The sequence below is a fragment of the Varanus komodoensis genome, unplaced genomic scaffold, assembly GCF_004798865.1.
Source record: "Varanus komodoensis strain SLA01 unplaced genomic scaffold, ASM479886v1 scaffold24, whole genome shotgun sequence".
In the NCBI taxonomy this organism is placed as follows: domain Eukaryota; kingdom Metazoa; phylum Chordata; class Lepidosauria; order Squamata; family Varanidae; genus Varanus; species Varanus komodoensis.
In genome coordinates this window covers 12773980-12786002 of record NW_025335641.1, presented here as the reverse complement: position 1 = coordinate 12786002, position 12023 = coordinate 12773980, and the positions used below count along the sequence as shown (strand labels likewise).

General features: G+C 41.5%; 1 protein-coding gene across 4 annotated transcripts in view; it reads left to right on the top strand.

The window, feature by feature from the left end:
* OLFM3 (olfactomedin 3) overlaps window positions 1-12023 on the top strand; it is a 55940-nt gene that overhangs the window by 28260 nt on the left and 15657 nt on the right. For all 4 annotated transcript variants that reach the window (XM_044432397.1, XM_044432400.1, XM_044432399.1 and 1 more), the window contains one exon: window positions 8991-9210. In XM_044432397.1, coding sequence (XP_044288332.1) covers window positions 8991-9210 — 220 coding nt within the window. The remainder of the gene's footprint in view (window positions 1-8990; window positions 9211-12023) is intronic.

Here is a 12023-nt window from a genome sequence, read left to right as displayed (position 1 = left end):
CTCACACATTACAGTCTGTTAAGATAGCTTCATCCAATTCTGCAGAGGTGGGCAGGTGACTTGGCAGCTTTGAGGTTACCTAATGAAGATTCTGCAAGAGCATGTGAACCAACATGCCTTGGAAAAGGAGGGAGGCATTTCAGAACTGGGTGGACTGGAGAATGAAGGGGCATTCCTTTACCTTGTGTGGCAATGGCGAACCAATTACGAAGTGTCCAATGGGCCATCTAGCCCTCAAGCAAAAAGAGTCACCCTATGGGTTCAGTTAGAAGCTTTTCTGACAGGAAAGGAAGGATGTCACATTTTAGTTTGGATTCAACTGAAGTTGTTCTCCCACATCTTGAAGAGAATGCTACTTTGATTTACACTTTACCATAACTGGTTAAACCCTAATAAGAGGACTATGTATCTGAGTCCTCATCTGGAGAAGAAAAGAAAGAGGGAGAGACCTGCTTGCAATGAACAGTCTAGATAAAATACTCGGCACAAGACACTGCACAGCAGAAGGCTCACATGCATCAAGAGTATAAGGCATAGGACAGCACCCTTTGTCATGACCATTCATTTCAGTGACTGCATCTGGATCCAGTCCTCTGATTGTAAGACCCTTTTTGTGTGTTGTTTTATTGAAGCACAGAAACAAATGTCAGTGTTAGTAAAATGCCACGCAAGAAGTATCTTGAAGCAAGTGTACATACTTTCAAGGTTGATTAGGGACAGAGAGGCTGTTCCCCGTTCCTCCATGCACATCAGAGCAGAGCCTAGCCCACCCAGTAGCCAGCTCATCAGCCTGTCCAACTCACCTGGTTGCCTTCCTCTTCCCCGCCTCCCACTCTCCAGCCCTGTCCAGTAGCTTTAGAAAATGTCTAACCCAAGGGTGGAAAACTTGTGGCCCTTCAGAGGTTGTTGGAGAACAACTCCCATCATTCCCCACCATTGGCTGCCGTGGCAAGGGCCAGAGACAGTTGTAGTCCCACAACCTCTGGAAGATCAACCACCCCTGCTCTGTCCTACAGTTAAGAGCAAAGCTGCCAGAACAAGAGCCACCATCCATTTCAGGCCGTTCAGAAATGCTCTGATGGCATAAAAGCAGAACATCCCCACAGCAGGGTAGATAATTGGACAAGATTCCAACTCTGCAATGCTTTTTTCATCATTGGCCATCATGGCAAACATGATTAATGCCGTTCATGTATTTTGTCCCGCCATTCTACTTTTCATTGGCTGGGCATCACATTGGCATCCAGCAGCTCAATATGGGCTGTCAGAGCAACAGCATGTTCCGACAGTGTGACCTTTCGAAGACCTGATGTTTGGATTGGCCAGGCCTACAGATTTGATGGGATCATTCAGCTGGCATTTTAAAGGGATTGCAAAGCAATCGTATTGCTCAGTAATTTAAAAGGTCAGAATAATAGACTGTGCCGCTGCCTTTGCGAACGCTTATCTGCCAGAATTCAGACCAGGTACTTCATGCATGAAGACAACAGAACGGAGGGGCATTTGACCAGGGTTAGTGCACAGGCTCTGCTCGCGTAAGTGCTCACATATTCTCTCCTCATTCTCATCTGAGTATTTTCACATCCCTCTTTGCCTGGTATTGCCCTGACTTTTAACTAGTATAACTATTCTGAATGTTCATGTTGTAACATTTTCAATCTAGTCTTCCTTTACCAGTCATGCTCCATCAGGTAGCTGAAGCCACTGAATTAACTCGCAGATTTGAATCAAGATGTGGCAAACATTTCTTCCCTTTCAATTGTAAGGGGGGAGGGGGGAGTCTGTTGTGAGCTGCATTTCCTCCTCCTGACAATCACCAGCCTCAGGCTGTTTCTTTGCAAAATGCTTCTTTATTGTTTCCAAATGTAAATCGTCCAGGCAAGTCTCTCAGCATACACAAGGTGGTCCGTTGAACCCAATCTGGCAATTATTCCCGGAAACATTCCTTATGAGTACATTTGTGTCCCAACCCTCCAGGAGGGATGCCTCTTCTCCACGCACTCCTCATCTAACCAGGACTCTCGCCTGTGTTGATGCCTGGCCACAGGGACCAGCTGCGAGGGGAGGGTCTGATCTCCACTTGAGGATTCCCCTGTCTCAGGGGCACGTCCTGCTAGCTATATCCCCCCGCTATTCCCCACCACCAGCTCTGCCCTGTGCTAATTGCCTCCACCTCCTCCCCCTGTGGCCTCTCAGGACCTTGAGGAGCAAACTCGTGCTCCTCCATTTCACTGAAATACTCGTCTGTAGAATCTGAATCCACAAAAGTGGTGTGACTTGCATCCTACAGGAATGCTTGCCAAAGCTCCCCATGACATTTGCTCTCAACAGAGCCTTCCTGTTCATTTTCATATCCATGTTATTATGTTTCTCTGTGGTGTTCATTCTGAAGAGACAAAGAACCTCAGCCAATTTGCATCTCAGAGTAGGGCTACCTTCCAGAAAGTGCATTTGCATCCATTGATAGCCACATAAAATATCAAATCTAAGGAAGAGTTCATAATGTTCAAGTTCACCAAGATTCATCAAGCATTAGCTCATTGCTTGTCTCACCTCACTTTACACTCACATTTGCTATTGCTGTTCATTTTGTGCACACAGGAAAATTTCACTAAAGAAATGTGATTGAACAGGAAAGTTGCACACACACAAACCTTAAATTTGCACAAAGTCGCACAAATTTTGGTAATACGCTAAAATGTGACTGGGCACGTTTTAAAAATGGCACAATGACATTCTTTTTTTTCTATCAAATTTGTAAGAACAAAATTGAAGATTTGCAAACATTTTCAGAGAAGGTATTCTCCTGCTCCTGCCCTTATTCAGGGCTGTGAATGGGACATTCTGAATGTTTTGTGAGCAGAAACAAACCTCTCCCACTTCCCTAATCAAAACTGTTCTTATCCTGATTGAATGTGTTCTCTGCCTATGAGAACTGACAGAAGGAACATCTGTAACAGTTGTGCAGGGTGACTTTTTCTTCTTGTGATGGCTGCGTTCCCCATGGGCAATCTGTTGGGGACCACATACCAGCAAGAGAGAAGTCTGAACTGATTTGAAATTCATGATGGATGCATAAAATTTCCCCAGGAGCTATGATTTATTTTATTTTATTTTATTTTATTTATTATTAAATTTTGTATACCATTCACTCAGCAATGTTGGCTGTCTGAATGGTTTACATTCAGTAAAATCCCCAACATAACACCATGTATTAAAAGAGAATAACAATAAATAAAACATTCCAATTAATCAATAAATAAAGCTAAACAAAACAATTTGCAACATAATTAGAACAAAGTAATAAATACAAGATCCCAATAACAAACACATAAACAAAATCCAAAGCAAAGAAGCAAAATGAAGACCTGGCTGTAGATGTTAATAAGGTCCCATCTAACCATTAAAATGTTGATTGAATAGAAAAGTTTTTGCCTGGTGCCAGGCATATTTCTCTGGGGAGCAAGTTCCGTAAACAAGGTGCCACTGCCAAAAAGGCCCTTCCATGAGTGGCTACCCACTTCACTCCTTTAAAGGTGACTCCCAGAGAAGGAGCTCCGAAGGTGATCTTAAGGTAGGCACAGATGGCTCTAGGGCCTGTCATGCAGATTGCCCAGCCCTGTATGCAATGATGGGAGAACTGAAGCTGCCAGACTAGTGCCTGGAGAGCAGAGTTGGCCATCCCTAATCTGCAGCCTTGTACGTGAGCCCGCAGCTGTAACTACCCTGAAAAAAGTACGACTGGTCTGTTGGGAGATGGCATCCTGCTTCCAGCACTGAACGGAATTTCTGCACTGGGAGGGAAGGAGAGATGGAAGGGCCCTGCCCCTCGTGTGTCTGCCGTGCGATCCCTCGTTACCTGTGACTACCAGGTGAAGGCACTCAGCGCAAGGCTGCCTGATCTGAACAATTTGGATCCTACTTGGGGGAATCAATCATTCTCAAGTACACAGGAGCACCTCTGATTTCTGTTTCTAAATACATATTTTATTTTATTTTTAAACCCAGTGCTAGTCTTACTGTCTGATGCCATGGCCCCTGTTCTCCTCTAAACACGAATTTATGTATCGCTTTGTTTGTTTAGTTACGTAGGCATGTCTATACCATTCGATTAGCACAACACTCTCGGAATGGTGTACAGGATTCTGTTTAAAACAACATGCAATCTACTTCTATCAAACTTGGGACTCTTTTTATTGTTGGCTAGAGAAACAAGACTTCATATAGATTTAAATATGTTTTTAAGTTATCATAAATGGAAAAAGAAGGGTGTGGGGGCTGACCCAGCAGGCCTGATGTTTTTGATGATTGATGTTGTTTTTAGTTTTTCTGTGTTTTTTAGGACTATAATTTCAAATAAAACATGCAATCTGACATTCAGTTTAAAAACAGATTTAGAACAAACATGCCTGTCAGTAAAATGCAACAGTCAGATCCAAATCAACAATAAACAAAACAGCATATAATAATAGTTAACAATCCATTAAACAGCTATTCCACATGTACCAATAACAGTCTTCAAAACTAATATAAAACCAGATAATATATTCGACAATTAAAATGGCATGAACATTCAAAGTTTTATACCTGGCACTGAAACATGCGTAATGGGGGATCAGGCATATCACTCCAGAGAGCTGATTCCATAAACAGGGTCCCACCACTGAGAAGCCCCCTCCCCGATAGTACGCTACTCACACTTTATGCCTCCCTTCCTCAACGTGGAGCCCTCCAGATGTTTAAGGCTGCGACCCTCATATTTTCCAGCCAATGTGACCAATTATCAAGGATGGGGATTATAATCCACTGATGATGCTGCAATCCGATGCATGTTTAGATGGAGGGAAGAATCTACAAAAAAGTACAACCCCACTGTCCATCCCCTTGCCCACGATGAATGCACAACATATATATATATGCACAACATATGTGTATACTGGTAGCATACACAAAAAGCACCACAAACACTGTGTACACCCATTTGGGAACCCTGACCCAAACAGACCCCCGCCACATGAACACGGGTTCAAGTTGTGTGTTCATGTATGTACACTGTCCAAATCTGACACATTGTTACAGGAATAACAACTGCAAATACATTTGCCAAATTAAGTACAGAAAGGGTGTTGGAGAGCTTAGATACAAAACTATAATTCTTTACTTTTGCCTATACGAAGTCATGCAAGTAAATTGAAACCAACACTGAAAAGAATCCCATTGACTTATGTAGTTGGGGCATTGAATCCATAAATTAAGATCCCTGGAACAGAAAGCAAATTTAATGTCCATTTTGCAAAGGTCTGTGTGACTTTATGGTGCGGTGTCTAATAAAACATTCCCTCAATTCATCCTTTCGATACTGCTCTTGTTCAAAGATTTCTGGGCAGCCACTATAAATGGATTTTTGTTCTCATGAGTATAAAATTACACAGAAGAGCTGCAAAAGGAACTCGGGTTAGTCTAATGCATTTATGGTAATAACATTTCCGCGTGTAATTTAACAATGCAATTTCCATCTATTTAAATTACAGATGTGTAATACATGTATTTTGATATTGCCTATGGATTTCTCTTTCCCCCTCTGGAGTTAATCTGTCCCAGCTGATTTTTTTTTAAATACACAAATTTCATTAAGGTAAAGTGGTAAATAGAATTAATTTAAATTTGCCTTTTATTAAAACATTGTCACCACCCTCATTGCATAATACATTGCTATGTTAACAAAGCCCCTCCAGGAATAAAGCTCTTCAATGAACATAAATCTGATTTTACAACATCTGCTCCTTTCTGTCATCATCACAAGCACACTTTTTTCATCATCAGGAGTAAAACTTCATGGTTAGCAGGTAGCACACGATGAAGTGAATCTTTCCTAAGAAGGAGTGCACAATAAATGATGGCCATACATTGCGGTCCATCCATATTAACAAAGCACCTGGTATTATTCATTCTTGCTGAGGTCCACAGAAATAATTTGGCTTCAGTTCTGTGAACGAACCCGCTGAAGGCATAGTCCTGGCCAGGGGATGCTGGGGCTGGAAGGCTTTTCTCTGTCCAAACTGGAGTAGGATTGCACCCTTAATGGCGTGGCCTGGGATTTCCTGCCACCGCTACCCACTTGCTGAAGACTCCCTCTTGCAGCCTGACATTTGGCTGCCTGAAGCAAAGAACAAGGTGGCACTGCAAGCCCCTATTCCATGCAATAAAACCAACAGACTGGTAGTTGAATTTTCCATCCTGGTGATGGGACAGCATTCTGTGCCAATCTGAGGGCAACAGGGTAGCACAGGACAGAGATGGGAAACACCTGACCATCATTATAGCAATTTTAAAATATTAAGATTTAAAATGTAATGTTATAGAGGTGGAATAGCAGCTACAGAGCACTGTCTGGGTGAGAATTAGCTTCAAAACAAGCAAATTTTGCTCCTCTTAGCACTCCATAGCATGCAGTAATTCTAATGCAGTAATTAGCACACTAAGCATGGGGTGGCCATTTTGAAGCTACTCTGGGGGAATCATAGAGTGCAGAGGGGGTTAGGGCACAGAAGAAGCCACTGGACTCTTCATAGATGCTAACCCATCCATTGAGATTGAGCGAGGAGATCCTTCTTATGGAGCCATCCCCTAGGGAGGTGAGGGGGATGCTGGCCAGGGGAAGGGTCTTCTCAGTGGTAGCACCCACCTTTGAAATAGGCTCCCCAGAGGGGTGTGCCTGGCACCATCACTGCTAGCATTTATGCACCAGGTAAAAACTTACCTTTTCTCTGGCTATTTTATCAATTGATTTTAATGGTAATTTGGTTTTAAATTGACCCTATTTTGATTTAAATCATTTTAGTCTGTTTAATATAATATTCTAACTTCAATATATTGTATATTTAGATTATGTTGTTGAAATGTTTTGAACATATTGAGTTAATGTTATTGCCCTTAGAATGTTATGTGATTTTATGTATTTTGAGACACACAGAGAGTCCAGATACAGCTAGTGGGGTGCATACAAATTGTAATAATAAATAAGTAAATAATCTATAGCTTAGATGATGAAGAAACTAATGGCATGCACTGCTTTTTCTCCCATGTCTCATTGCCATTTCCCATGTTGCAGAATCTGCTGCCTCACTCTGTCTAATGACTGGGCCAGCCCTGAGAGCAATGGGTGGATTTTGAGGTTCTTTGGAGTCCTGTGCATTCCCTTCTTGCTCATAAGAACTGCCTGTTCCATTTTCTCACTGGGTGCTTGAATGCCAAGATCTTTTCATAATGTAATAAATATGGGAAGAGTTCTCTGCTCTCCTCTCTCACTGAGAAGTCAGCCTTCTGGAAATTCTTATTTTAGATTCTCTTAAAAGCCCTCCACTATTTCTCCTCAGCAGGAGCCTGGGCACTTCCCTCAACATTTTGCTTTAGTGGAAACACAGTTTGGGTCACATCAGGGATAGAATAAATTAAGGATGGGTGAGAAATGTAGCTAATTATATACAAATTCTTTTTTACTCCTTTGAATTTCTTAAGATGGTCTACCAAGCAAGTATCTTCAACTTCTCAAAACTTCACTTTGGTGGCAACTGCATTACAATAATTGTTTCCTGTTCTCTGTCTGTCTGTCTGTCTGTCTGTCTCAAGCATCCTAATACGAAAAACTTCCCATTTGTTTAATTCTGAATGGAATTCTAAATGTTACTGTTGGTAGAGTTTTAAGAGAGATGTTGACAGAGCTACCTTCTTGAGCATACTAGGAAACTACCGAAAAGGCCTTTTTTCTAATATAGGAGTGGGCAAATTGTGTTCTCCAGTTGCCTGGCCTACAACCCCCAAGCCTTTTTCACCATTGCTCTGCTGGGGGGTAAACTGTAGGCTGGATATCTAGAGAACCACAAGTTTCTTACCCATGCCCTGAAGAATTTTAATTTTGCATCCAAAAACAGAGTATTCTGAATGGAAAATCAGTTGTAGTTCCAAATGCTTCATGGGTAGATGGACATTTATAACACACTCCTCCAGGATTTCTGTCTGAAATATGGAAATTTAGGAACTCGAAGAAATAAACAGTTAGTCAGATGAAGCAGAAACAGAAAATATTTTGCTTTTCAAAAACAGAAGACAGGCTGGCAACATGATTGACAAAACTGATTAAATGGAATGTTTAAAAATACTGGCAAAGGTATGAAGAACTAGGAAATAAAGTATAGAAACTTGTGGTGGAGCAGAGTTATACAGCCCTGCCTAAATGCTGTATTAAGAAAAACAAGCAAGACCAAGTTTTCCTCAGCAAAATGTCCTTGTGCGCAATTTACCTTTCTTATATCTGTTGTGCTTTGGCAGAATGATAAGCATAACCTGTTTCATGTTCAGTTGAAATTAGGAAAAGATTAATAAAATCATGGACCTTGTTCTAGAGATCCTATTACAAGGATCAAATTGTTGCCAAATCTATTGCCATGTCAATCACAGATTTAATCCAGGTTTAGTCATAACTAATAAGCCCATTAAAATCAATGCACTGAATGATGACTAACTTTATTCCCACTGATCTCGGTAGGTCTGCTCTAGTTATGGCTAAATCTGGATGCAACCTTCTTTGTCAAGCAGAAAGGGTGCTTCTGCTGGATCAGCTAATTCTGTAACAACAACATAACTGAAAGTCTAGATAAACTGTTATGTAGACTAAATGGCCCATTTCTGATTAGAACATAAAAGACAAGCTATTTTATTCTAGTACTGGGAAAGGGTTGGCTTAAAAGAAAATGATTTATTTTTAAGAACAATAAAAACTGAGTACTGCATATATTTTATCCAATCCCTCAAGCCATTCATCTTGAGCTTCTCAAATCTCTCATGGGACATCAATCACAGTTCTGATACCAAGTTCAATAAGGATTTTAGGAGTAGATTTTATAGTAAGACTAAAAGGAACTTATTAGAGAATTTAGAGGGCACAAGGTTTTTACACTCCTGCATTGCACATCACTGCTTTATTTCTGCAGGAATTGAAGGAAAAAATGGATGAGCTGCTGCCACTCATCCCTGTTCTGGAACAGTACAAAACTGATGCTAAGTTAATCACCCAGTTCAAAGAGGAAATTAGAAATCTGTCTTCAGTCCTCACTGGGATTCAAGAGGAAATCGGTGCCTATGATTATGAGGAACTACACCAGCGAGTTCTCAGTTTGGAAACCAGGCTTCGGGACTGCATGAAAAAACTAAGTAAGTTCACAATTTCATGCCACATTTATTTTCTTGCATATGTTATTGATGGAGTTTCTGCCCATCTGGAATTCAGCAGTCAAGCATTCCCAGCTCCAGCTGATAACGAAGGGGCAGCTTCAAGTGGAACACCCTCCTAATACGCCCAGATTTTGTCCTGATGGAGTGGTGCTGTTGTATGTACAGCAGGTTTGGGACCCGTTCAGATAAGCAGTCACCAAAATCCAGACCACTCCTCTGTCCCTGGTCTAGTTGCCTTTATGGCAGATAGAAAGTCAGATCACACAGGTTTTCTTTAAGCCATATTTTTATTGAAATTTCATAATCAATGGCTGAGTGAAGAGGCAACTTCAGCACTGGAAATAACAGATCTAGGGCCATCTCATATCTTCCAGCCTTCCATATGTTATTTGGGAATCGTGAAACAATGCCTGCAGTTGAATCATGCAAAACGCAGACTGTAAGCACATGTTCACATGACTCCAGTCCTCCATCAGCTTCACTGGCTTCCCACTGAAGTCCAGGCCCAATTCAAGGTGTTGGTGATGACCTATAAAGCCCTAAATGGCTTGGGTCCTGGTTACCTAAAGGAGCGCTTACATCCATATATGCCTGCCTGCCCCTTGAGATCTGCGGGAGAGGCCCTTCCCCGGGAACCCTCTGTGAAAGAAATTAGGAGGGTAGGTACTCGGAGGAGGGCTTTCTCTGCAGTGGCGCCCAATCTATGGAATGCGCTCCCCAGAGAGGTCTGCCTGGCGCCGTCGTTATTTGTTTTTTGGTGCCAGGCGAAGACCTTTTTATTTAAGCGTCATTTTAATTGTTAATATTATTTGCTTATTTTATCTGGCCAGGGCGACTTATTTTATATTGTTAATTTGTTGTATATTTTGAATGTATTATATTTTAATTTTATGTTGTGAGCCGCCCCGAGGCTTCGGCGAATGGGGTGGCATAGAAATGTTTTAAATAAATAAATAAATAAATAAACCAAGGATGGGGAACATGTGGCCCCAGATGTTTCTGGGCTATGACATCCCAGTCAGCATGGCAAGGGGTGAAGTGCTGGGGTTCTAGCCTCTGAGAGGCCACTGGTTTCTCACCCCTGCTGTAAAAATTGCAGGCAGTTACATTTGCTGGGTGGCTGATCATGATTTAACTCACTGACTCCCCACACAGTAGGAAACTATTACCACTCATGTATAAATGCTTTTCACTTCTAACTCATGTCTTTCCTTCTAAACATGAATATATGTTTGTTTATGTGATAGAGGTGGGGACAGGGGGTGGTGAGAGATAGGGAATGAAATTAAGCAATGGATCCTTTGTAGAATGGAGTGAGAAATTATAGATTTAAACAAAGATTGGATGGTTCAGTCCTAACCTCTCTGGGAGGCCAAGTTGGATAGGGCCTTAGGAAGCGATGTTTGTGCTGACAGAGGTCTGCTTGTGGGTGGCAGGGAAACCCCTAGCATGCTGGTGGAACATTTCACTGGTGCTGATGTCTCACCAGAAAGGACCAAGGTGGAAATGGGCAACCTGTTACTTCCACTCTTGCTCTCTTGTTTCCTCAGTGCATTCACAGAATCCATGAGATGCTGTGCCACCTTGGGGTGTTGGAGTCAACAGGAGGGTAAAGGAGAAACTCTCCCGTTCCTCCAGCCCTGGCCATGGTGTGACTTAAGCTGCTCCTGCCTTGGCCACAGCGAAGCAACAGAGCAATGGATTGGGTAGATGCTTTGCCAGTCAATCTCCCTAAACCCACCCCCAGCTTTGCGGCAAGTAGGACTTCTTCCTCAGAAAACAGAGATAAACGTACAGTGATTCCAAGTCCGAAGACTTAAAATTTCTATCTCAACAGGCATAGGGTTACACCCTTGTTTAATATTGTGTTTTGTTATTTCTGCCTTTATTAGTAACACTAAGCAATTGGGGCAGGGGCAAGTTGTACATTTAAGTGTGAGGACAGACTGACTGCACCTACCAGCACCTCTTGTAATGCTTGCAATGTTTGTAAAGCAACTTAAAACTCAGCGTTTCTTGAGCCACAGTTTTGCCATCAAGGTCATCTGTATGTTTATTTTTATGCATCTAAGAGATCTGCATGCTGCCTTTCTATTCTAAAAAGCAAGGTAGCATCAATCCATAATGCCTGTATACTAAATACTATACTATTTAATAGGGTAGTTCTATCAAAATCAGACATATGTCCTTCAGATCCATGGTTCCAAATACCTTTATTAGTACATCATTCTTCTTAATTCCTGTGGCTCTTCCTTCCGTTTGTTTGTAGGACAGCTCTCTGAGCTCTCTTCATTCTGATTAATGTAGTATTTAAAGGGTTGTTCATTATTTCCAGAGAGAGGCTCTCTTACATCACTGAAGGCTCTCCCAGCTTTAAATACATATCACATACTGTTCAACCACATCCAAGATAAAAGGGGGAGCAAGTTTTAAAGTTCAAAGACCCTCGTAAAATAATGAGGGACGAAATTAATGTGGGAGGAGGAAAGATCGTGTGTACCAAAATCAGAAAAAAATGTAAATGCAAAATCCATTGCTTCCAAAGTAATTGAAGCAGAAGATCACAAACTTCCATTCCTCTTTTCTGTCTTCTGTCAGCCAAGCATCTTTGCACAGAACTCAATTAAATCATGAGTAAAGTATTGAATACAAGATAGGAAATGTCAGGATGATTCACACACAGCGTTTTCGATGGTCACTGTCTTACCAAGTGTCTCTCCAATAAACTGTGGGTGGTAACTGATTTTATATATAAAAATACTCCATATATATATATATATATATATATATAT